Source organism: Nomascus leucogenys, chromosome 15 (genome assembly GCF_006542625.1).
Source record: "Nomascus leucogenys isolate Asia chromosome 15, Asia_NLE_v1, whole genome shotgun sequence".
Classification (NCBI taxonomy): Eukaryota; Metazoa; Chordata; class Mammalia; order Primates; family Hylobatidae; genus Nomascus; species Nomascus leucogenys.
Window position 1 is genome coordinate 72,384,992 of NC_044395.1, and position 26,616 is coordinate 72,411,607.

The 26,616-nt window shown below is 48.7% G+C and overlaps 1 protein-coding gene across 2 annotated transcripts in view; it reads right to left on the bottom strand.

Annotated features, from left to right (window-relative positions):
• GALNT18 (polypeptide N-acetylgalactosaminyltransferase 18) overlaps positions 1-26,616 on the bottom strand; it is a 351,487-nt gene that overhangs the window by 167,433 nt on the left and 157,438 nt on the right. For both annotated transcript variants that reach the window (XM_012502920.2, XM_030794708.1), the window contains exon 2: positions 8,846-9,038. In XM_012502920.2, the coding sequence (XP_012358374.2) occupies positions 8,846-9,038 (193 nt within the window). The remainder of the gene's footprint in view (positions 1-8,845; positions 9,039-26,616) is intronic.

Below are 26,616 nucleotides of genomic sequence, written 5' to 3' on the forward strand. Positions count from 1 at the left end.
GCCAAAGGGGTGATGAACAGGATGATGGAGGCAGGGTGGGGATACTAAGTATATCCAGGACTTCAGAGATTTGGCAAGACACTACATCTGGCCCAGATACAGAAGAGACAATGGACGTGTGCGAATCGGGAGTTCTGCAACGCGAGAGAAATCGGCCAGGCCTGCATCTAAGAGCAGAATTTGGTGCAGGAATTGCTGATGAGTAAACTGCTAAGTATATGTGATCATCAAAACATCCAACTTTCATCCAGAGGCAGAAGGTCAACCATCATCCTTTCAGGTGAATTTACCAATTTAGAGAAAGGCTCTGCTATGTAAAATGTAGACGGAAAATAGGAAATCAGGAAAGAGAATCATTTACAATGTAAGCAACCAACAGGAAGCAGGGATACCATTTGTCCCTAAGACAGCTTAGAGATCTGGGGAATGTGGGATCCCTGGGCTGAATGAACAGCCACCCAGGGAACAAAAGCCAGCTGGCTCTGATGGAAAAGCCACATTAGGCACACTCTGTGTGGTGGGTTTGTCAGTGAGCAGGCCAGGCCCGTGGCACCTACAGCTGAGGAAGGTGGGGCAGAGCAGATCTGCTGGGGCAGGGAAAGGCAGGTCCTGATAGATCTGTCAGGGCAGGCAAAGGCAGATTCTAAGGAAGAATGGGGCAACTTTGCTCTCTAGCAAAGCCTGGCTCAGGGCTTGGCCTCTGACTCCCAGAACTCTGGGACTGGAGAGAAATCACTCCCCCAGGGACTTCTGTGTAACCTGTCCTGCAGTGCCTGTCTGGCCCTGCTCTCATCTACTGCCAGGGCAGTGCCCTGTCCCATGTGCTCCTTGTCCACATAGCAGTCCTTCAGGTCGTTAAAGTCATGATCATGTTCCCCCAAGTCTTCTCTTTTACAAATCAGAGACCCAGATAATAAAAGTGACTAAAAGTTAAAGAGCATTTCCTTGTGTCAGGCAGTGGCCCGTGAGCTCTACAAACATTACACAAATTTGCAGTATCATCCCTAACTTACAGATAGGAAAACCAAGGCACAGAGAGGCCAAGCAACTTGTTGGAGGTCACCCAGCTTATAAATGAGAGACCTGGCCTTGGAAAGTGGGGAACCAGGTTTTAATTACTACTATATAATCTAAACAGAAATTTCACCTGTTTGTCATACTACCCAATTTCTCTTCTGGGTTGTCCCACTGTAAATACTTCACTGTCTCAACATCTCTTAAAACCCAATTCTGCAGTTGTGATCTGAGCAGCAGAGTAGAACAAAGCTATCACCTCCCTCTTTTAAAACATTATACTTCTATTAATATAGCTCAAAATTACATTTCTTTTAAGAATAACATTATACTCTTGGCCCACAACGAAACTGATATTAACAAGAACCAGAGGTATTTTCCCAAAGTACTTTAGTTAAAGAGTAATTCCCTTTTGTTTGTACAGTTAGCGTGTTCAATGCAATGGCAAAATCATGATTAAGAATGTTTACTTTAACCCTTTGTCCTCAAGTTGCCATCACGGAGAACACACTGTCCATAGACCTCTGGGTCTCCTCCACAGAGACAAGATCCCAAACTAGAAAAGTTCGCCTGGGCAGGGCTGGGCAGGGCTAGGTGATAAAATAGTGTCCTGGAATCATAAAACCCCAATAAAAATACTGGCTCGGCCACATAGCACCTGTGGGAATTTGAACACGTTTCCTAACCTTGTGAATGTTCAGTATTCCCCTTTATAACATGCGAATAATAATAACAACCCAGAGCCACATGAGGATAAAGTTAGATAGGAAACTGTATGTTAAGCATTTGCACAGAACCTGGCACACAGTAAGTGAGCAGGTGACGGCTCGTGAATCATTCGCTCATGGGCAGCAACTCTGGGATGATCCAGCAGTCATGGCCTACCTGCTCCTGCTGGAGCCATCTCCCTCCTCCCCCAGGACCACCTGCAGAATTTGTGGGGCCCAGTGCAAAAGGAAAACGCAGTGCCCTGTTTAAAAATTATTGCTACGAACTTTAATATAGTGACAGCAGAGCATTAAACCAATCACAGAGCCTTTCTTGTTCCAGGATCCTGTGCAACAGGCTGCATACTGTCTTGTTTTCCTAATACTAATACTGTCACTGTAACAAATTATTATAAACTTGGTGGCTGAAAACAACACAAATTTATCATCTCATCATGCTGGAGGTCAGAAGTCCAACACAGTTCTCGCTGGGCTGGAATCGGGGTGTGCAGCACTGCATTCCTTTCTCAGGAGGACCTATTTTCTTGCTTTTTCCAGCAACTTGAGGCTGCTCACGTTCCTTCCCTCATGGCTCTCTCCCATCTTCAAAGCCATCAGTGGCCGCTGAAGTCTTTCTCACATTGCCATCTCTCTGGTTGATCTTTTGCCTCCCTCTTCCACTTTTAAGTGCCCTTGGGGTTAGACTGGGCCCAGCCAATGAATCCAGGAAAACTTCCTTAGTTTAAAGCCATCTGATCAGCAACCTTCATTCCATCTGCAACCATAGTTCCCCCTTGCCATGTAACATTACATACTCATAGGTATGGGGGATTAGGATGTGGACCTCTTTGGGAGGCCATTATTCTGTCTACCCATGAAGCCAGGACCCCCAAAGTTCAAAGATCCCAGATGTCTCTCTAGAGTCTGGACTGTTAAAACAATCTGGCCCACCAAACACTCACAGCCTCATGAAATGCTCCCTAACCTGCTCCCAGGGAGACCAGTGCCCCTGGCTCTGGGCTGTATTTTTTGTTTGCTACTATCCTGTCCTGCTTCTTAATCACTTTGATGCTCACAAAGGATTATCTCCAGCTCCAGACCCAGGGCTCTTTTGTGAGCCTATGTGTGGATCTGTCCCAGTTATCCCCACCTAGGGCTGCAGAACATATTCTGACCGCCTTTGCCAATCCCTCATATCCTAGCCCCAAGCCCTAACCCACTTGTCAAACCCAAGAGCCAGTCCATCCTAACCCCTGGGAGAGAGGGACATGGGCCTCAGGGGACACTGGTGAGAAGGGCAAAGTCATTACTGATAAGGCTCAGGAGCCTCTGAAGATCTGCTGGCAAGAGGCAGGAGGCAGTGTCTGCCAGAGGCTCTGCCCTGAGCTGCCTTGGAGGGAGGCCATAGAGTTGCCATGGAAACACAACAACCCCGGAGCTTGAGACCAGAGCCCCCACTTCTATCCACACCCACGATCCCTTAGGCTTTCCTGTGCCCCTTGTTTGGAAATAGCCACTTCTTGCAGAAAAGAATGTGACATGAGTCTGAGGCCGAAGCTGCAGAACTGGAGAGCACACATGTGCCACCTGCCTGGCCTGGCTATCACTGGGGTGAGAAGCCCACCTTCCCGAATCACCTCACACTGGCTAGCTCACTTCAACCCTTCACTGTCCTCCTTCTCCACAACTCACACCCATCTTTTCAGTGACCTCCCAAAAGATGTCCCCTCCTCCTACCTCTCCACCCCTTGGGCAAAGGACTTCCTCGGTTGCTTTCTCACGTCTCCATTTTTCAAAAAGAAATGATGTTTCACTTACACACAGTAAAATGCACAGAGCTTCAGTGTATAGTTCAATGAGTTTTGGCATGTGTACGCCTCTGTAGTCCACACCCCAATTGAGACTTGATGTTTCCTTTTTCTCTTCTTGCCCCTGCTAGATTATTTTGGAGCCTACCAATAAGGAGAAAGAGGGTGGACACCGAGAGGCAGGAGGAAGCACACAGAGAGAGCCACAGGACATCTGGAGCCTGCAGCTGGGGCCATAGGGGATGGAGCTGGGTCCAGCCAGGCTGGGATGAAGACTTTCTGCCCTTCAACCCTGAGACTAGGTATCTTCCCAGACCAGGAAGGAAGCAAATGAACCCCTGCCCAGCCCTGGCCAAGGCCCCACATGGATGAGGTCCAGGAGGCTTCACCAGAGGAGTCTGAAGTATCCTGTCTCCCCCAGGCCTTCCCACCTGGATGGCTGAGGAGTCTGCTCTACTGCTGCTACAACACTGCAAGGAGGATGAATGGCATTTTGATTTCCCCAGGAGCCAAGGGGCCTGGATCCTTGAGGAGGTTTGTCCCCTCTTTGTGCAGATGAGGTTGGAAAAACTGGCACACTTCCTATGCCTATTACATATTCATAGGAGTGGGGGATTAGGATGTGGACATCTTTGGGAGGCCATTATTCTGCCTATCCACGAAGCCAGGACCCCCCAAAAGTTCAAAGATCCCAGATGTCTCTCTAGAGTCTGGACTGTTAAAACAACTCTCCCCAGGGAAGTCGGCACAGGGAGGTGCCTTGCAGATGCCACCCCCCAGGCCCCGCCTCCCTGCTGCAGAGAGGTGCCTTGCAGATGCCACCCTCCAGGCCCTGCCTCCCTGCCACAGAGGCACCAGAGGGACAGTGCTTCTGTGGCCATCACATCCAGGCCACTGCCTTACTAAAAGCCTGCGAGGACAAGTCCTCCCCGCCATGGAGCCTGAGAAACGGTCAGCAGACTCGCCCTCCCTCCAACCTCTGTCTGGGTTCCCATCTCAATGTAAACTCCAGGAGACATCTGTCCGACTCTTTGTTGGGTGCCCAGCACATGATGAGTACTCAGTAAATGTTGGCTGGATGAAAAAATAAATGAGGCCTAGCAACTGGCTGGACCGATGTTTTTCCTTCTAGTTTTGTCCTGTCTTGTGTATAAGGCACTGAGCACAGCGTGGTCCTATCTCAGCCACATGACGAGCTGGGTCCGATTACATCTTTCAGCACCAAGAAAAAAATGAGACAAAGTAAGTGACTAGCTAGAGGTGAGAGAAAGGAGGGTGGGCAGGATTCTGAACACTCACTTTCTGATCTAGGAATGAAGCCAAGAATAACATCAGGGTTAGAATTTGGAAGAGTAGGGCCAAGAATACCAAGAGCAAAGTGTGGAATACAAGCAGCAGGGACAGAAGTCCCAAAGAGCAAACCGGAATTCACAAGAGGCACAAGGGCTCCGGCTATGGAAAGAGCCACACAGCATGAATCTTCCAGAGACTGCAGTGACTGTGGCTTCCTCTCCACATGCTGACCCACATCCCCTCAGTCCAAATCCCAACATTAGCCAGAGCCCAGGCATCATTCTGAGCCTTGGCAACAAGCCTTGGTTTCACGTTCACTAAAACAGTTTTTTCCAACATGTAGACGCCAACCTTCCTCCCTCCAAAACTGATCAGCAAATGCTCAGGGCTATATTGTTAAAGCGGGCCTGCCACTCCCATTAGAGTGACACAAATGGATGCCTCAAGGCAGTGTAGGACAGTGGTTACATGCACAAATTCTGTTGCCAGACCACCTGCCCCAGCTCTGCCACTAGTGACCTTGGGCAGGAGATATCATCTCCCCATGCCTCAGTTTCCTCTTCTGTAAGATGGAGGCTAATCACAGGACCTACCTCAGAAGGTTTTACTGTGAAAACTCAAGGAGTTCTTATAAATTAAGTGACAAACATATGCCTGAAAACATGGCTTATCCTATATAAATGTTTGCCAGTGTCGTTTGAAATAGGATGAGAGTCAAATTTTGGAAAGATGTTTCCAAAATGAATTAAGCAGGATGAGCCAAGCAATGGCCTTGTTACAAGGCAGGGATGTTTTTATGGAAATTAACAGACAAAAGGAGGCACTGTTTTACCTAAGCACATGCTTGTTTTGTATGGTCCACCAACAGCTCTCCAATCTTGGGCATGCGTCTGGCACGTGAGCTGAAATAGAGCTAGACAGAGCCTTCCAAGTACATGTGCAAAGAGAACCCTCCCCTGTTAAAGCCACTTTCACAGAGCCCTCCCTGAGGAGTGAGGAGGCTCTGCTCTGCCTTTTATCGGAGATTCTGTTTTTCTGTCTGGAAAAAGGGGCTGACAGAAGTTGCTTGGTGCCACGGGGGAGGTGTGGAAGCTCCACAGACTGTAAAGTTCTGTGCAGAGGGAAGGTCTTTCTATAAGGACGATTGCTCCTCTCCAGCAGCTCAGGAGAAAACTGCAGAATTCTGCCCACCTAAAGTCCTTCAGAGTTCCTCCCTCTCTCAGGCAAATTCCTCCCACAGATGAGAGTGGGTGGGGCACTTCTCTCAGTTAAAGATGAAGGGCTCCCACATGCGCTCTCATTGTGCAGCACTGCGCACAGTCAAATAAACAATGGTGGGCCGATGTCAAAGCCACGATCTGGCATCTGAGACATGGGCTTAAGGCTCAGCTCAGCTGTTTATCTGACTCTGTTACCTCAGACAACACTCTTTCTGCTCTTCAGTTTCCTCAACTCAAACGGGAAGAATCTACCATTTCCTGGCGTACCTTCACTGCAGTGTTACTGTGGTCCAAATGGGAAGGGCATTATCGGCACGTCCAGCACTGTGGGAATCCCAGTTGTTGTTATAACCAGGTTACAATCTGTAAAAGCCACCCTTTCCTTGGCTTCCTTTTCATTTTCCCTTTCATTTTGAACAAATACGGATTGAGCTGTGCCTGTGTTTTGTAACAGATTGACTGAAAAGTCCATGGCTTTTCTTCTGGCCAAGGCCATGGCCAAGTCCCCTGCAGGAACTAGAGTGCCCTATTCCTGATGACCCCTTCTCCAGAGCCCCTGTGTGCTGCCCCCATCAGACCAGCTCCTCTCCAGAGCCAGGAGTGGTCTCTGCAGCTCCTCTGTGGACTGAGACCCTGTGACACTTAGCTGAGGTCACCTTCAGGATATTTCCAGAATCCAACCCCGTGTCAGCACCTCCCCTGCTGCCATCATGGTCCAAGCCACCACTGCCTCTCACCTGGAAGCCTCTTAACTGGTCTCCATGCTCCCAGCCTTGCCCCCTCAGTCTGTTCTCAGCATAGCAGCCACAGGCACCTCTGCAAGTGACAATTAGCATATTGCTAATCTGCTCAAGCCCTTCCCATGGATCTCTGTCTCACAGAGTAAATGCCACACTCCTTGCAAAAGCCTATGAAGCCCTTCTCCTGGGATTCACCTTGACTGCACATCGGAATCACCCAGGAGCTCTAAACAATACTGAAGCTGAGTGCCACCCCAGAAACACTTATCTAATTGGTCTGAGGTGTGGCCTTGGCATCAGGATTGTTTTTTAAGTCTCACTTGATGTGTAGAATGTGCAGCAAGGTTGAGAACCACTGCCCTAATGATCTGCTTCCTGTTGCTCCTCTGGCCTCATCTCCAACTACTGCCCCCTTGCACACCCCGTTCCAGCCACAGGGGCCTCCTTCCTCTTCTTCAAACATGACATGGCATGCATGCTTCTGCCTCAGGGCCTTTGCACTTGCCACTTCCGCTGCCTGAAGCGTATTCCCCCCATCCTCCAACAGTATCCCCCATGGCTTGCTTCCTCTTCTTCTCCAGGTTTTTGCTCAAATTTCACTTCTTACTGAGGTCTTCTCTGACCACCCAGGAAAAATTGCAGCTCCCCACTCTTGTCCCAGGTGTCTCTCTCTCTCTCTCCGACTTTATATTTCTCCATATCACTCACCACCATCTAACATACTGCATATTTAACTTCTTTGTTTTGTTTACTCTCTGTCTCCACCAAACTGTCTCCACCCAGCTCTGTGAAGCAGGGGTTTCTGTATGTTTTGTTCACTGCTTTGTCCCTTGTATTAGTCCATTCTTATGCTGCTATGAAGAAATACCTGTGACTGAGTAATTTACAAAGGAAAGAGGTTCAATTGACTCACAGTTCTGCATGGCTGGGGAGGCCTCAGGAAACTTACAATCATGGTGGAAGGCACCTCTTCACAGGGTGGCAGGAGAGAGAATGAGAGCCAGCAGGGAAAATGCCAGATGCTTATAAAACCATCAGATCTCATGAGAACTTACTCACTATCATGAGAACAGTATGGGGGAAACCATCCCCACGATTGAGTTACCTCCTACCCGGTCCCTCCCACAATACGTGGGGATTATGGGAACTACAATTCAAGATGAGATTTGGGTGGAGACACAGCCAAACCGTATCATCCCTGTATCTAGACTATGCTGGCACAGAAGTGCTTAATAAATGACCTGCAAGTGAAAGCATATTCTTCTCTCCCTTTGGACATCCGCAGCTGCTCTTTCATCCTAGCCCAGCCAGGTTCTCCCTGAGCCACAAACAACCATATCCAATTATACAGTATACAGCAGGTGTTCAATGAATGTCTGTGGAGCTGAACTGAATCTTCTCCCTAAAAGAACACAGCCTCCAAACCCAGCAGCAAGATCTTTCTCAAAGACTCCAGATATAAGCTCACTATGGTTTGCAGCTTTTAAAAAAATGTAAAAATGAGAAAAGGGGGAAAACACTGTGGGGGGAGCTCACAAAAATTAATGAGATTTTCTCAGCTGAGGTACGTGCCCACATTTTTAATAATTGGGAGTAATAAGAATTCTCACTGAACCTTAAAGGAACATCCTTCTGTAACAAAGAGAGAAGTCAAGACAGACTTCTCTGTCAGATGTAACGACTTGTTAGCCCTGCAAGATGGATGTACTTTAAAAACTAATTTACAGAAAAAAGATTATGCATAAAATGCAACTAATTGGGTTAAAATGACGTATAAACAGGAATGTGAGATGATTGTAGTGTCCTTAAAGAGTAAATTAAGTTGTTAATCCTCAAAATCTCTACTGGAAGAAAGCTTTGCCCCTACTCAGCTAATGGAGAAACTGAGGCTGAGGGAAGAGGAGAGTGACTTGCCTAACGCAAGCCGAGGGGACAGGCCCTGGCTGAAGCAGGAAAGGGACCCAAGAACCCAGGCGCCCAGTCCTGGCTCTGCTCCCAGCACTCTGGGGACCCCATCTCCCCACAGGCAGGTCCACAAGGGCCCGGTCACTGACTCTGCTCACCCACTGGGTCTGAGGTCAGGCAGGGGCCGGTCCAGGGGCAGGCGGTCGCTGAGGTAGGCGTTGTAGCCGTAGTACTGGAATTGCTTCAGGGCCACGCGCCGGCCTTCGGGGCTGAGCTCCTGGCCCCAGTGTGCAAACAGAGAGGAGTCTGTGAAGGGCTCAGCCTCTGCCTCCTCAGGCTTGGCAGGAGCCTCTGGAGAAAGAAGGAACAGGAGACAGTGGGTCAGAGTGCACCCCTGCATGTGTTATAACAGTCCCTTTCCCTTCCTCACAAACAGCCTTTGGTAAAACAATCTTAGCCCCTTCTTTCGGGGTCAGGGCTGACTTGGGTTTTCATGCTTTCCAAAGACCCATTCATCCATGAATCCATCCATTCACCTAACCCACAACCACCAGGCACAGGAGATAGAGAAATACACCTGACAGGGTCTGCTGAGAAGCTAATGGATGTGACCCTGATGCCCCGTGGCTTCAAGTCAGGACCCCCTTTTTCCCCAGTCTGCCTCCCTGCCAGAGATGTTGGCCCCAGCCCTCAAACTGGGCATCTGCTTCTCTGTCCCTAGCCTGTACCCCCATTTCCTGCAATTCCCAAGCCCACCCCACATTGAGGCACCCAAGCTGGGACTCTACTCCTCCACCCAGTTCTTGCCAGCCCTTCTCCCTCTTCACCATCTGGTCCTGCAGTGAGTTGCCTAGTGCACCATGTGACATTCACCTGGCTGTCAGCACCCCGGCCAGACTGCCTCCTGCTGCTTCCAGACACTGCCCACCAGAATAGCAAATCCATGACACAGGTGACAGCCAAGCCACACCCCGCCTGCCCTGCGCTCTGGGCCCTGCTCATGGGAGCCCTGGGGGACTTGGTGGAGACAGCTCAAGGCCAGCACATGGTTTCCCAGGAACTTCCCAGAAAAAATGGAGGGGAATCACTAACTGTGAGAGCAGAGGCTTTGAAGTCACACAGTCGTGGATTCCAGTCAGTGCTCCACCACGTCCTGACTACATGACCATAGCACAGTCAACCTCCCAACGCCAAAATTCCCCCCCCCTCTAGAATGCAGAGATAATAATATCCAACAACCCTCCAGAGATTGTGAGGATTCCATTAAACAACATGTATAAAGCATTTAGATCAGTTTATGTCTCAGAACAAGTGCACAGCCAATGGCAATTAAGATTATTATAGCAAGGGAAGGTTATTGAAATCTCTCTTTTATGGGGGCTAAAAGATAGATCTTGCTAGGATATGGGCCGATAGTCCAGGACTTTGGAGTTACTTCCCTGGGACAGGTCATCAGGTGAATCATTTGAGATCAGAAATCAGAGAAATTGGACAGAGTTGGCAAGCCCACTGGACAGGGCCTTCTGTGCTCACAAATACATGAGGGAAGAAAGAGATGGAGCCAGGAGCCCAGAATGACAGTGATCAGAAAAAACAGAAGCAGGTCAGGGACAGGAGAGGCAGGCAGGAGAGGCAGGCAGGAGAGGCAGGCTTGGGACACCTGCCCACATCCCCTTGCTGGCCTGTATGGAGCCAATGGGTGCATGACCCACCTAGGTACAGGCTGGAGATGAGCAAGGAGCTAGGGTTCTGAAGTCTTCAAGGCTGCAGAGTTGGGGCTATGGACTGCCACCTCCTCTCATGGTGCTCTCCTAAAAGCCCCTCTGAGAGAGAGGAGACTGCCTGGGAACAAAAGAGGGAGGCTTCCAAAACATAGGCTCCTCCTACCATGGAAGGGGTGCTCCAGTGGCAGGAAGCCTCCATCACCGGAAGCAGGCAGAGGCTATCAAGAGTAGAAGGGGACTTAGCAAGCCCACGATCCTGAAAGCAGAGATGCCAGAGACCTCAGTGTAAGAGATGCAAAAAAATCTGTAAACGAACTCCCAGGTGCTGGACTCATTGGGTGCACATGCATAAGGTACCTCTCCGGGCCACGTCCTCCAAATGGGACACCCTTTAACTCCTGGGATAACCATCAGAGCTAACACTTGATGAGTGCTCACTCCTACCATGAGCCAGGCTCTGTCCTAAGCATTTTCTCTTATCAACTCATCTCACCCTATAAGGTAGAAATTGTTGTCATCTTCATTTTATATATAAAGAAAGTGAGGCATACAGAGAATAAAAAACTTGTCCAGGTTCACACAGAAGGAAGTGCAGTAGCTGGATTTCAATCCTGGGAAGGCTCTCCCCAGGCAGTGGTCCTCCCACTATGCTATACAGCCTCTACAAGGCAATGGGCTGCTAAAGTACGTGAAGTACAAAGACAAATATGGCATACCATCTCGGTGACTGATTTTCCTTAAAGACATAAAAGCAAAGTTGGAAAATTAAACAGATTAGGATATATTGAAGAATAAAATGCAAACTATGCAAACACTTCTAAGACACAGCATTGTCAGGATTGCAGTGGCCTGCCCAAAGCTCCATCCCAGAACTTGCTCATTCTTCTCCCCTACTAGGCATGCTTGAAGGGTAGCACAAGCATGCACGATCTTGAAGGTCCTTGTTATCTCTAAAAAGATGTATGACTCATTCGTTTGGAATGGGGGGTAGTAAAAATCTAAATCAGTGAACCAACTGAATCATATAATATTTAAAAGAAATGTTGCTTTCTTTTAAATTTATTGCTCTCAAATACCTAAATGGATATTACCAAGTAAAATGAGATCAGTTAATGGAAAATTATGATCCAAAATTAGGCCTGCATTGTATAATAATATATTATAAACATATTAAAGTCCTGGTGACACCACATGCTCCTACCTTTTCACTCAGTATGGGCACAAAGGATGACAAACTCAAAGTGGTGAGTCCTAAAAGATGAGGTGGGGAGCCCACAGCAAGAAAGATGTAATATTTGTTGAATTTCTGCCAAGAGTCAAGCACTGCGATAGGTCATTTCCTTTATCGAATGTTGCCTCTCTTCCTCCTCACTGGTGCAACTCCACAGAGCAGGACCACATCTGACTTGACCCCTACTGGACTGCCAGCTCCTAGCACAGTAACTGCTTCTTACAAGGGACTGACTCAATCGATCATTTCAAAATACATCAGTTAATAAGTAACCCATAGTGGTTAGACACGATGAAACCAAAAGTGAAAAGGTTAAGTGTCTAATCCAAGGCCACCCAGTCCCAGTGTGTCAGTGACATCGAATAAAGGCCTGGCTCCTCCAAACTCCACATTCTTTTCTTTATACCAGGGGTGGCAAACCATGGTCCAAGGGCCACCACTTGTTTTTGTAAATAAAGTTTTATTAGAACACAGTCACATCCACTTGTTAACGTATTCTCTTTGGAGCTGAAGAGCAGAGTTGAGTATGTAAAACAGAGATGATATGACCAGAGAATCTGAAAACACTATCTGATTCTTTAAAAAAAAAAAAAAGTGTGCCACCCCCAACCCTTTCCCCAGCCCTGTCTGCCTTGTACCTTAGAGTTGACTCTCCTGAGGTAAGGAGGCCTTGCCTCTCTGAACTCTATTTAATTTTCTTTACTTCCAAAGAATTGGTTAAGAACACTGGCTGTGGAGTCAGAATCCTAGGGTTTATCCTCCAGCTCTACCATTTGCCAATTTGGTCCACCTCACCCTGAGCCTCAGTTTCCTCTTCTTGAAAATGGGGTTGATAATAATAGTGCTTCCTTCATAGAACATTTGTGAGGATAAATGAGATGGTCAGTTAAGGAGCTTGGCACAGTGCCTGGCACACAGTAAGCTCTCCAAAAACACTGCTGAAGCCCCCACAAAGCCCACAGCCCTATCGGGCCACTGGAGTTCGGGTGGGAAGGTGACATTGCCAAGGTCCCCAGCTCTGGAAGATGCTGACACCGTCCCGCCCCACATGAAGGCTTTCCATGTCCATAGACAAGTGGTCTATGCTTAACCAGACCTAGACTCCACTCTTGTCTCCAGTGAGAAAGCAGGCCTACATGGTCATCCAGCAAAGGGGACCACCGTTGACATAAGGGGGACAGGCAAAGAGGCCTCAGAGAAGTGTCTGGGCTGGGTCCTCTACAGAGGTCCTGGGGTGTTTGGCATATCTGGTGATACCCAGACCCTCTGATGTCTGGCATCTAGGGATGAGGCACCTTCCAGGAGTGGACTCTGGCTGAAGCCCCTGCAGGGATTCAGACCTACCTGGGCATGTCTGACCAACTGATGAGGTGACTCAAGAGAAGCACATCTCCAGGGGCTGAGGACTCCCCAGGAGGGCCCATTCGAGGCAGAGATTGAGCAGGGCACAGTGAACTCTGTGAGTTGCAAAGCCAGAGCGTGTGAAGGAGAGTATTTGGAGGATTCTGAGCATAACACAGAGGCTGTTACTCACCCCCTGCCCTCACCCAGCCCTGAGTGCTTGTCTGGGTCCCAGGGAGAAACAGGATGAAAGGGAAAGTGAAGGGGCTGCTTCACCAGAAAGCCATGCTTGGGGCCCAAGCGGTGCTTGAGTCAGGGAAGGCAGAAGGAAAGGGATGATGTGATTAGGGCAGGTTGGGGAGCCCCCAGTGTGGCCTGAGGAGACCCCTCGGCCAGGGGAAACATTACCATGCCATGTCCTTCTCTGATCAGAACCCTCCAAGGGCCTTCCGCCGCCTTCTTGCTAAACACCTGCAAGGCCCAGCACTCACCTCCCATCTCTGCCCCTGGTTTTCTCCTCTCCAGCCACACCGGACACTCATCAGATTCACCAGGCACACCTCACCTGAGTGCCTCAGCTGCAGCATTTCCCTGCACATCCTCCTGGCCAGTTCCCTCACTTCTATGTCTTTACTCAAAAGTCACTTTCTCAGCAAACCCTATCCTGAACATCCAGCCCTCTCCCCAGTTTTTACATATATAGTCTCTGATATGGTTTGGCTATGTCCCCACCCAAATCTCATGCTGAATTGCAGCTCCTATAATTCCACGTGTTGTGGGAGGGACCTGGTGGAGGTAATTGAATCATGGGGGCAAGTCTTTCCCATGCTGTTCTCACGATAGTGAATAACCATCAAGAGATCTGATGGTTTTATAAAGGGGAGCTTCCCTGCACATGCTCTCTTCCCTGCCACCATGTAAGATGTGCTTTTGCTCCTCTTTCACCTTCCACCATGATTGTGAGGCCTCCCAGTCATGTGGAACTGTGAGTCCATTAAGCCTCCTTTTCTTTATAAATTACCCAGTCTCACTTATGTCTTTCTTAGCAGCATGAGAACAAACTAATACAGTCTTCATTCATTTTGCTTCTTGTTTGTTTCCCTGACTGGAATGTGGCTCTGTGAGGTCAGGCATTTGCTTTGTTCTCTGTTGAGTCCCTCAGACTCAGAACAGCATCTGGCACCTAGTAGGTGCTCAACCAATACCAGTCAGAAAACTCCCTGCCTACTAGAGATTCCCCAAATCTTTCAGAGGGAGTAGAAAGGGGGCTGCAGTCCTGTGCCAGCAGGTAGGAGCACAAAGCCAGTGAAGGCATGGCCAGGGCAAATTCCAGCTGTGTGCAGTTAATTCCTCCCCAGTTCACTTAAGCAAATGATTGTGCACAGTTACACAGACTGACAGGGCACGTTTAAGAGCTTCTCAGGTAGTTCCACAAAATATGGTCAATGATAAGCAATCTCCACTGCTCTCCCCGGACTCCTCTGTAAATCTCTTATACCAGAGAATTACCAGGCTTCTCTCCCAAGTATCCAGAATAGGACTGTGCATGGAGTAATTACCCCCAAAATATAGGGAGAAGGAAGATAAGGAGGGAGGCAGGGAGAGAAGGAGGCTGTGTCTTCTTCTTGCCTCTCTCTCTCTCTCTTTCAAATCTCACCAAGAAAGGCTCAGAATCAAAAAGATTCCACTGAAGGGTCCAAATATCCCTCCTCCCAGAAACCCAGGCACAAAGGGCAATGAGGTGGGAAGACCCAGAGACTCTAGAAAACTGACCTAAGATGCCCTCAGGAAGTGTCCAGCTCAAACCACAGAGCCACAGAGAGCGAGAGAGTCAGATCAGGAGTTCTCTTCCTTCCTTGAAACCTAGCCCGCAGTGTCCCCAAAGCTCTGGCAGACACGTTGATACCTGTCTTCCCTCCGGAGTCTCCTCAGTCTCCAAGATGCTCATTACAGAAATCCTCACCATCAAGCCCTGAGGGGAGGATTCCCTCCAGAGGACACTAATCACTCCACCCTTGAAGAGAAAGGTACAGTTGATGGGTCTGTGCAAAGCATGACATTTCTGACATCAACAGGCAAACAGGCTGACTCCTTCCTCATTGTTGACATTGAAATTCTCCCTGAGGGACCCAGCAAGCAGTCATTCCTGCTCATCCTCAGGGTGGGGGGAGCTGCAGCTTGGCCAGCCCTATTCAGAGAGGCTCCCTGATGGCTGTGCTTCCTTTGTTTGCTTGGAGCCTTGGAGCTCACTGTCAGCTTTGCCCACAAAGGGTGTTAACCCCTTTTATCAGCTAAGTAACAAATATTTAAGCAAGTTTATTCTATGCCAAGCTTATTGCTTGAGTATTGAAATATTAAGATTACTCAGATGTGTTCCCTATCCTCATACAGCATCCAACTTAGTGGGAAAAGCAAATACATAGAGAATGTAATCAATGCTCTGATCAAGGGTGTATAAGATGCCATTGGGTCCCTGTAGGTGAGGGGAAATGGGGCAGAGGGAAGCCTTCCTAAAGGAAAGGATGCTTGAAGTGAGGGGAAATGGGGCAGAGGGAAGGCTTCCTAAAGGAAAGGATGCTTGAATTGAATAATAAGTGCGATCCTCAAGCTCACTCCAGGGAAGTACACCCCAAAGTAGGAGGCCAAGAAGAACCAGGATGCAGGAGGAGGAAAGACCATTCTGTGGGGCTCAAAGCTGCTAGACAGGTGGCTGTACAGATCTGAAGCCAAGAAGCCAGACCCAGAGCATCCAGAGCCTCAGCAGGCTGGGAGTAGCCCATGGATGGGGGCAGGAAGAACCACAGTGAAGACTGCACGACTGAAAGCCTTGGAATTAGCATTATTACTTGGGAATAGTTTCTGAACCTACAGGCAAGTATCCCAAAGCCCAGCACGGTAAGCATCACAAAAAGGTACTCTCTAAAGTGGCACTGGGTGCAGTGACTTATGCCTGTAAACTCGGCACTTTGGGAGGCCGAGGTGGGCATATTGCTTGAGCCCAGGAGTTTAAGACCAGCCTGGGTAACATGCAGAAACCCCATCTCTACTAAAAATACAAAAATTAGCCACGCATGGTGGTGTACACCTGTAGCCCCAGCTACTCAGGAGGTTGAGGCAGGAGGATCACTTGAGCCCAGGAGGTTGAGGCTGCAGTGAGCTTTGCCACCGCACTCCAGCCTAACAGAGCAAAACCCTGTCTCAAACAAAACAAACCACAAAGTGGCAAAGTGCATTATTTGGGGTCCAACTGCAGGCTGATCTTGGGTGTCTACTCTAAAAGCTTTATCCCTGGAGCTGATTCCCTAGTACAGTATACCCCAATTCCATTGCACTGCACCTACCTCTCTTAGAATGTAGGTTTAATCAATCTCATCATAGATAAGAGAAAACTGCAGCTGGAGACATTAAGGGGCTTATTGCTGAGCTCACAGTCCTGACCACAGCCCTAACTGCAAATTATGCGCCAAGACTTGTTGTCTGACTTGAGGACTGGAGATACTTTAGTCCCCAGGAGGCTACTCACTTGGTCTGTACTGGTTCAAACTAGTTGTTAAACTATTGAAATACCTTCCTAGTGGTGGCAAACAGCTGCTGCCTAAAATACCTCCAGGGCCCCCCTGTAACCCCAGGTGCTCTGGACCTTTTCTTGGAAGACTCCAGTTCTTTTCACCAATCAGCAACTCAAAGGCCCAGCCAAGAACCCCAGGATTCTGCTCTAGGCTGTGTTGAGCATTCCTGTCAATTGGTTAGTACTGTCCCTTGCCAGTTGTTTGCCAAGTATATTTTGATTACCACTTGCTTGAGTCCTTCCTAGGTGGGCCCCTGTGAATGAGAGTGATGGGTTTCTGGAGACCCACTCACTCAGGTCATTTGCTTCCCCCATGGTCATGCCCAGTCCTTATTGTACATGACCTGTTTTTCAAAAAGTTCTACCAATGATCACATAGGGCACCTGGGAAATGCCATTATGTGGTCTCAGCGATATGCCCACGGTGCCTGACACACAGCCCATTGATAAGAGTGGAGCTTACAGATGCATCCTGACAGGTCCATGCTAATTCATGGAGACAGGTGGGAAGCGGGGCAGGAAAGAGCTTGCAAAGCTTTGAGCAATGAATGCAACAAAAGCCACAGCTCTGAGCATTGTGCATGGGCTAATTGGCCAAGCAAGAGGAGCACATCTGGAGGCCCTGCCAAGCTTTTGAGGCTCCTGAAGCCACTGATGCTGAAAGTAGGAATTCCTGCATGAAGAGTTCTGCTTCAGTGGGCTGTCCACACAAAGCACTGGCCCCACTGGCTCATGCTCCAAGATTGTGGTGGTACTGAGACTGCACAATGGAGTGGGGAGGAAACGGGCTTCAGAGTGAAAGGGGTATTGTAATGCTGCCCAGCCCCGTCTAGGTCTGACTGCCTCACCTTCTAGGACCAGATCCCTGCAGATCCCCTTCTGCTGAAGCTGAGTCATTTTGCCAGCTCTTGGTATCGCTGGAGATAGAAATTCTGAGGTGCCGGTGGCTTTTTGGAGGAACTGCAGGAGAGGCTATAGCCTGGACCTCTTCCTAGGCAAGAATCTAGCGCTCATATCTGCTCCCTGGATTGGAGGACAAGGGAATCGGAGGAGTCAAATGGCATGGTTGCTGCTGGAGGTCAAAGTGGTTTAGGGCTCCCACCTCAAGGTTGGGCCGCAGGAATGGTCAAGTCCTACCGAAGGGTCAGACAGAGCCACCCAGGACGCAGCTCACCTGGCTGAGGACCCCTGGCCCGCTGCCCAAGCTGGTCTGTGTGCTGTCTGGGAGTGGCAGCTCTGCTTCTTTTCCCTCGGTTTGTGCACCTAGGGATGTGTTCCCAGGAAGCCAATGGAGCCTTCTTGTTTCTTGTGGTTTACTCAGTTTACTGTGTCCCTCTCTCAGGCAGAGGGGATCGCTGAGAAGGCTTTGAGGGTGGGTGGGGAGTGGGGGCTAGCTTTTGCCCTGCAGCCAGTTCTGTAGCCACTGCTATTTCTGTTTCTGCCCTCAGGCCATGCTCATAGCAAAGCTCTGGTTGTTTGGTGATAAGATCCAGAACCCAGTGAGAGGAGGCAGGAGAAACTAGGACAGGCAGGTTGGGGTGCCAGGCATCTGTCTGCCATGGGCCCCGAGACCCTGTGTCTGAAGTGCACTTGGAGTGCAGACCCAGATGGTCCTGTCTCCTGGTCCTCCTCCCAGAGTGCACTGGGGACCCCTTCTCTCCCCACTTCTGGGTCTGCTATTTGCTCTCTTTGGGAAAGACCCAGAGTCCCTTCAAGCCTTCACTTTCTTCACTTGCGAGATGGAAACCGACTGTCAGAGGTCACTGTGAAGTCAGCTTTGGGAAAGATGAAAGCTAAGCATCAAATAATGCAGCAAGCATTGCTGAATATTCCAGATAAGAATTCATAAAGAATGTTTTCCTTTTCTTCCACTCCCAATTTTAAAAACAGCTTTACTGAGGTATAATTTATATACCATAAAATTCACCCATTTTAAATGTACAATTCAATGATTTTTTAAAAAAACTTTTCTTCTACTCCTGCAGTGCATTGTTGCATGCTTTATTTTGGGTTAAAAAGAAGAGGGCTAATTGAATGTTCAGAAATGTACATTTCTCTTGTCGGCTTTCAGTAAACTCTTGCCCGCTGACTTCCAATGATGAGAAGTCACCATTATTCCCATTAAAGAGCTTGATGCTTGGGCCTTGCCCAAGAAGCCCAGACCATGTTTGCAGAGCATCAAAGCCCAGTTCACCTGAGCACTGCTAATGAGGGCAGGACTCACACCACCATGCAGAGGGGTCACATCATAAACAGCCAGAACAGCAGAGTTCAGCCTCGGCTGCCTTCAGCTTGCCATCTGCTGCGTCGCCTTCACAGCCTGCAGGCCTGCCCTCCTCTGTCTTCCAAACACCCAGCCTTGAGATCCAAATCCCAGCCTTTGTGCCTGGTCCCAGCCAAAGCCAGGCACTGAGATATGTGGAAAGCCCGCTGGTCTGGGAGATAGGAAGCCTCGACCTAACCTCATCTCCAACACTGGGCAAATCCCCAGCTCCCTGGGCCCTATTTCTCTTCTGTAAGATGGAGCCAGTGTTTGCATTTTACTTGAGTGAGAAGGGGGACTTCGGAACATCATAGCAGTACTCTTCTTATACCCAGCAAAGCAAGATGTTATGCCTCTGCTTGTGATTAGGCTCCCAAATGACAATTTTCAGATTTTTGAAAACATTCTTTAATATGTCAAGTGCCCAAATAATGGTAAGTAAATGCACTATTCTGTTGATGGAGGGCTTCCCTTCTTCTCTGTTTCTAGAGTTGCATTCAAACATGAGCCGAAGGTCTTTTGCCAAAGGCCCCCACAATTAGGCTTTCTCTTCCTGGAACCCTCAGAGCTGCCAAAAGAATGAAGTGGAATCTGACAGCAAAGAGCTTGGAACTAATCAGGAGGAAGGAGCCCTGACAGTCTCAGGTCCAATACTATTAAAATCCTCTGCACAAGGACTTTATTCAGCATGGCAAAGGCAAATCCAGGACGGCTTCCTCTGACACCTGAACAGTGTTGCAGGGAAGAAGAGAGGCTTCTTCAGGGTGCCTCAGCCCAGAGTAGGGTGGGGTCTGCCATCCAAGAGATGCCCCACTGCAAGGCCAAGTGCAGACTCCATTAGGGGCTGAGACCATCAGACCAAGGAGCTCTGGAGGCAGCTCTGCCCTGGATTGGCTGTGTGACCCTCAACAAGCTCTTAAACCTCTCTGAAGCTCAGCTTGCTGTTGAATGTGGATAATGATGTCTATGTCTAAGCTTGTTGCAAAGATTAAGTGAGATGAGGGACACCTGGAAAGTGCTTAGCAAACCATCAGATAGGTGGTAAAGTGTATTAATAGTTTCCTATGGCACTCTAGCAAACAACCACAAACTTAGTAGCTTGACAATGCAAACGTACTATCTTACAGTTCTGAAGGTAAGAAGTCTGACAGGCATCTCACTGGGCTAAAATCTAGGTGTTGGTAGGGCCATTCTCCTTTCTGGAAGCTCTGGAGGAGAGATTCTGTCACCATGCCCTTCCCAGTTTCCAGAGGCTGCCTGCATTCCTTGGCTTATGGCCTCTTCCTCTGTCTTCGAAGCCCACCACAGTGGGTCAAGTCCATCCCACTTCGCAGCACTCTGCTCTTCTCTTCAGCCCCCTCTGCCACATTCAAGGACCCCTATGGTTGCATTAGGCACACCTGGGCAATACAGGCTACTCTCGCTCTTTAAAAGTCAGCTGAATTCGCAACCTTAATTCCCTATGCAACCTTAGCTCCCTTCTGCATTGTAAGGTAACATATTCACAGGTTTCAGGGATTAGGATGTATACATCTTTGAGAGGCCATTATTCTGCTACCATAGCAAGAGTCTAATCATTGTGTGGCTTTTCCCATCTATTAAAAAGAGATTCTAATACTTCACTCACAGGGTTATAGTGAGGAAAAATACCAATAGTTGACATTTGTAAAGAGCCTACCATGTCCAACCCTACTGTGAGCAAAATGGCTCTGTCCACCCCAAAACTCACTGAGTGTGAACACACCCCGTACAATCTGGGCAGGGCTGTTATCCAGGTTCTCCGAAGGTGCAGCGCACCTGAGGGCTGCAGGTGGCCATGAGCTGTGGAGGGGCCTTATCTCTGCCCACTCCTACCTGACCTTGAAGCCCTTTTGGCCTTTCCTCCCTCGTACACTCACTAACGAGGAAGAAAGGAGAGCCCTAGCTGGTGCAAGGCAGGGACTGAGGCAGTCGCCCTCCTGCCTCCCTGTTTCTTCCTGACCCACACAGACGGAATCATTACAGTGTCCATCTGGCTTCCTGCTACTGTTCTTTGGACTTAGGGGTTGGTATTTGGCTACTCTAAGTGTGGCTTTCAAAACTCCCTAAAGCTGCAGTTCTATTGTTAGTTTGTTGTTGCTTTTATTTGGGGAGGGGGATTCAGAACCCTCTGAGAAAAAATGTTAAAATTGCTTTTCTTTATAAACTACCCAGTCTCAAGTATTCTTTTATAGCAATGCAAAACAGAGTAAGACAGCCAGGGATACAGGAATTTGGCCCTGCACCCTGGGAGGTACTGGCAAGAGTTAGGGAAGGCAACTCCAGCTAGGTGGACTAGGACTCAGGAAGGGTGGTGGGTCCCAGCAAAAGACCAGAGTCAGTTCAGTCTGGGCTGACATGGCAGGCAAAGGACAGGAAGACATCTGACTCTGCAAGCTTAGTCCAGATACTACAGGATGATCTCTCTCAGTCAGAAAAATCCCACTCCACTCCTGACAGGCTGGCACTGCTGGGTCTTTCCTCCCCTGCAAGGGGGACTTCTGGGCCTGGGTGTGTCTGAGTGTGCGGCTGGGATGGCTAGTGCAGGTAGGAGCAGCAGGGCTCAGTGTGTGCACACACACTCACAGAAGTAGAAATAGCCTTGATTAGAAATTATGCAGAATGAAAGCTGCTATTAAAGGGTCACGTTTTTACACTCCATGCCAACTACATAAAGTACATGTAAAAAAACTCATTTTAGAGAGTGACAAATGTCTGTATCTTAGGAACCAGAATTTATATGTGCCATTACTTGCTACTTTAAAGCAACCCTTTAAAGCTAGAATTCTGCCTAGGAGAGATATAATAAACTCTGAAGCACATACCGTTATCCCCCCCGCTCCCACCCGCCACCGAGCTGACAGCCTGGAGCTGACACCCGGACTTCTAAATATATACTACACTGTTCACACATAAAACAGTGTTCCCAGTGTTTCCACACATCAATCTATTGGAATGAACAAGCCGGACCAACCCTGCTAATGTTAAAGAGGCATGCTTCCCTGACACAGACACACAGATGGGAACAGCTGGGCTGGACAGGGAGAAAGCAGGGTGGCCCTTGCCAGTAGGACAGCCTGCAGCCCAGAACAATGCCAGACGCCTGCTGCAGCCATGACTACTTTCGAGGCTCTGCCACAAGGGTCCTTGCTTTGGGAAACCTGCAGCCTGAATGAAGCTGCAAAAATCATATGTACCTTTTCTCTGTAATATTACTCTATCATGTGCTCCTCTGTCTCAAACAGCCTCTCCCAGGAAGCCTGCCTGTTTCCAGTTTCTTTCTTCTGGTCTTAAAGGGAAGTGGGGTGCTGTAGGAACAGTAGCAAGCATCAGACTTCACCCAGAGGGCAGTCAGATTACAGATCGTGGGGTCCCACCCCAGGGTTTCTCATTCAGCAGTCTGAGGGGAGGCCTGAGATTGTGCATTTCTAGCAAGTTATGAGAGGATGCTAAGGTTGCTGGTCCACGGTCCCCACTGAGAATCTTAGCTGTAGAGGAGGGGCTTCCTAGTCTTGGCTCTCAGTACATTCAGTGTGCGGCTGTGGCAAAGTCTTTTCTTTTTTTTTTTTTCTTTGCGATGGAGTCTTGCTCTGTTGCCCAGGCTGGAGTGCAGTGGCTTGATCTCGGCTCACTGCAACCTCCACTTCCTGGGTCCAAGCAATCCTCCCACCTCAGCCTCCCTTGTAGCTGGGGTTGCAGGCTCCTGCCACCACACCCGGCTTATTTATTTATTTATTTATTTATTTATTATTTTTAGCAGTAGTGGGGTTTCACCATGTTGGCCAGGCTGGTCTCGAACCCTTAACCTCAAGTGATCCACCCACCTCAGCCTCCCAAAGTGCTGGGATTTCAGGCATAAGCCACCGCACCCGGCCCTTCCTTTTCTTTAGGCTGCCCTTTTCTCATCAGTAAACACAAGGTGATCTCTAAGATCCCTTCATGCCCAAAATGTCACAATTCTAAGGTGGCTCAGATCACTGATTGTCACTTACACAGGGCCTGGTGGCTTTCACTCAGAAGCAGAATGTTCAGTGGAACTGCCTGAAGTCACACAGCCAGGCAGCAGCTGATTCTAGGACTGGGAAGTAAAAAAGGGTCTTAATGCCCTCACTCCTGCTCAGTGCTCCCTCCACCACCCAGGAGGGGTCCTGCAAAATGGCTCTGGGGAAAGGCAACCTGCTCGAAGAACAAGTATTTGGGGTATCAGCCAAACCCCAGAGCCTGAGGCCTGGGCACACCAGCAAACCTCCTCTCTCAGAGACCCCTTACCTGTGTTGGTGCCTGGGTTTAGATATACAGCATGCACCTGCCCGTACAGGGCAGGAAGGTGAGAGGGTAAGCAGTGCTCTGCAGTGTGGAGAGAGAGGATGTCAATCATAAGACCCTGGAACTATCAGTCCAGTCTCCCACAAGAGAACAGGGTTCCTGTTTCTCTCAGTTATCACTGGCTGTATCCTCACACATGGACATACACACTCAGACAGACAGACACACACACACACACACACACACACACAGAGAGAGAGAGAGAGAGAGAGAGAGAGTGTGTGTGTGTTCCAGAAGCCCGCAGCAGCCTACAAAAGCTCATCCTGAAAACAGATTCTTCTAGTCCCAAGTGGTTGCTCACTGCTTATAGCAAGAGCATTAAAAATGTGTCATTTCAAAGATGAGAAAAGAACACTTGTAAAAACAAACTTGTGAGAAGAAATATTATTCAGTTAACTAGCCCACATCTGATTCTTTAAATGTAGTGTACAGTGCAGAAGGATAAATACGAGCCAGAGCCCTGGCGAGGTTGAGGTCTGCTCACATGCCCCTGGGAGCCCCAGCTGTGGTGGCCCCAGGGCTGAGCGTGCCATCACTCCCAGTAGCTGTCGGCTCACTGGACATCTTTTCATTACTGTCCTAAGTCGTAAATCTCTCACCCTCAGCAGTCACAGCTGTATTTCATCAGGGAGAAGTGGATTTGTTCTTCAAAAAAAATGAACAAACAGGCCCTCCCAACCCCAGGCCCTGGCAGGATCGGGAAAAGCTTTGAATCCACGTCAAAGAAGCCATCAAAGGAAATAGGCCATTTTCAAACAAAATCCATTTCTTGAGCATGACGGTAAAAATATTTATCACATGAAAGATGTGAAACCTTTATGATGTCTCGACGCTCTGTATTATGAATGCAGTATGTGTCCGGCAGAATGTGTGCAAAAACCGTCATGCTCATGATTTTGAAAGGGGGAAAAATTAGTCTTTCCATCTGGCAAATTCTTAATTTACCAACCCAGTCGTGCTCTGTGAGCACCTGAGGCAGAGGAAGGAGGCAGTCCCGGCCTGCAGCCAGACAAAATAAGCAAAGGTGTTGGACAAAGAAACTGCACGTCCAAGATGTAGTGAATGGGGTCCCAAGCTTATCTATCTCTGTCAGCCATGGGTTTTGAAAAGCATCCACACTGATAGCTCCTGTACAAGGCCAGGCAAGGCTTCTTCGGTGGGTCCCAGGATTTTCCACAAAGTCTAAACTTTCTTCCATAATCATGAATTTTTGCTCCACAAATGGATTTTTAAAGTGAACAAAAAAGCCTATGCCCAGAAAGATCTTGAGAGGCCAAGCCAGCCTTCCCGGGAGACTCGAGGTCTCATAGGCTCAGATCTAAGGAGGACTCTGCTCAGAAGCCCTGCAGCCCTGAAGTTCCTCCTCCATACCATGCCTCAAAGTTGGTGGGCACCCAGAGAGGGCACCCTGATGCACAGCCCCATGAACATCTCCTCTTCAGGAAGGAGGCATGGGCCCAGATCTAATGCCATTTCCTCCTGGTGGGTGGCTCAGAAAGAAGATCCCTCGTGGGCCCTGGCACAGTGAGGAAGACACATTGGCTTGCCCTACTTTTTTCTGAGTACCCACAGAGAAGTGAAAATTAAAGTCCATGAATTTGGCATTATAAATAAAATGAAATTCATTTTATTCGATTAATATGCATCAAGATACAGCTGTGCAGAGAGCAGCATAGCCTAGCGGGGAAGAGCCAACCCTCTGAGTCACACTGCCTGAGTTTGGAGCTTGGCTTCACTACTCACTAGCTGTGTGACCTTGTGCAAGTCACTTAACTTCTCTGTGCCTCCATTTACTAATGTGGAAAATTGGGGATAATCATATTATCCACTTCCTTGTGGGGTTATTGTGAGGACTGAATAGGTTAATAACAGAGCCTTTCACATTCTATGGGCAACATAAACACTGGCCGTTGTTACTATTATTGTTACTGGTTAGGTGCTGGGATGGGAGCTGGGGATGAAATTACGAGCAGTAGGGAGTTGTCGGGGTGGCTGCTTATTATTTCTTGTCTTCCCCACCAGCGTCAAGTACACAGAGTAACTTAGAACATAAGGCAACTTCTCTATCCTCTCTACGAGGACGGAGAGAATACAGATCCCACTGGTACCCTGGGCGAGGTACCTTGGGATGCCTGAGGAAGGTCTGTTCCCGGATCCTCAGCCCCATTCCTGCTGAGGTCAGGGGAGGAAGGGATGTCAAGGAGGCCACATTGGCACCAGGAGCTGAATGCCACAGTGGGAGGGTCTGTATTTAGATTGATTTCCCCTGAGACTGGGGAGTTGGGTGGGCAGGGTCATCCATCACACTGTGTAGCCCAGGGCTAGGAAGCAGAGATTCCCGCCTTATGGAGCTGTCACTGTGCAGGAAAACACCAAGGATTACTCAAAGCTTAAGCGCTGCTCCTCCAGGCTGCACGGACGGTGTCACGCTGCCCTCTGATCCTGGGACTCGTGATCCGTATCCATGGCAGCTCAGTAGCCACAGAAACCAAAGCCACCTGGCCATGAGGTCAGGAAGCACAGCTTAGGAAGGGTCTTGAGAATGGCCTCTGGGAACCAGAGAGGCCTGGAGGTGACAAGCTTCTCTGCTGTTGGGGCTGATCAGGGGTAGAGAAATGGAGTGCCTAGACCACTTCATACACTCGCTTCACCCACCTGTGTAAGACATACCACGGTTAGCTCCTGGACCACGGACCTGGGCAAGGTCAGCTGGCTCCATATTAACCTCTTCTCCTCTGCCAGGCCCCAGGAGGATGTGGAATTACTGGACAATATTTAAGTAGGGTACTCAGCTATCTCTATGGGAGGGGCTCGCACCGTCATACTGCGGAGCAGTTCTGCCTTCTTCCCTGGCCTCACTGCATGGCTCACCAGTGCTCTGCTCAGCATAGGGGGTAGGAAGGTCTCCCAGATGTGGATGTGAGCCAAAGTCAGGGCCCAAAGGAAACACAGGAGGCATCCATCCAGACCAGTGCTTCTCAGCCCTTCTCAATCATAACCTACAAAACTGTATTTTTTGCATTTCACCCATTATACGCAAACACATATACGGGAAACGAGGTTACAAAACAATCTTTAGCATGACTATGTGTGATTAACTCTGACACATTCTATTTTATTCTGTAATATTCTATTAAGAAGGGATGCTGTTCAGGACCTAGTAAATTGATTTCATGCCCTGCTGGGTGGGTTGTGACTGCATTTTGCAAAACACTGATGTAGATCAACAGACTGCAACCTTTATAAACCAATGCCACCTTTACATGAATGTTGAAATCCCTACCCTCCTTTCACGTTACTTGAAATTTGAAAATAAATTAGGTATCACAATTGAAAACAGAGAAAAACAATGGCCATTTTGAAATATGATTTTTCAAAGTACATGTGCCACTTGACTTTCCCAAGATTTTGATATGGACACCCAGGAAAGGAGGGATGATCCCCCATTGTAAATAACT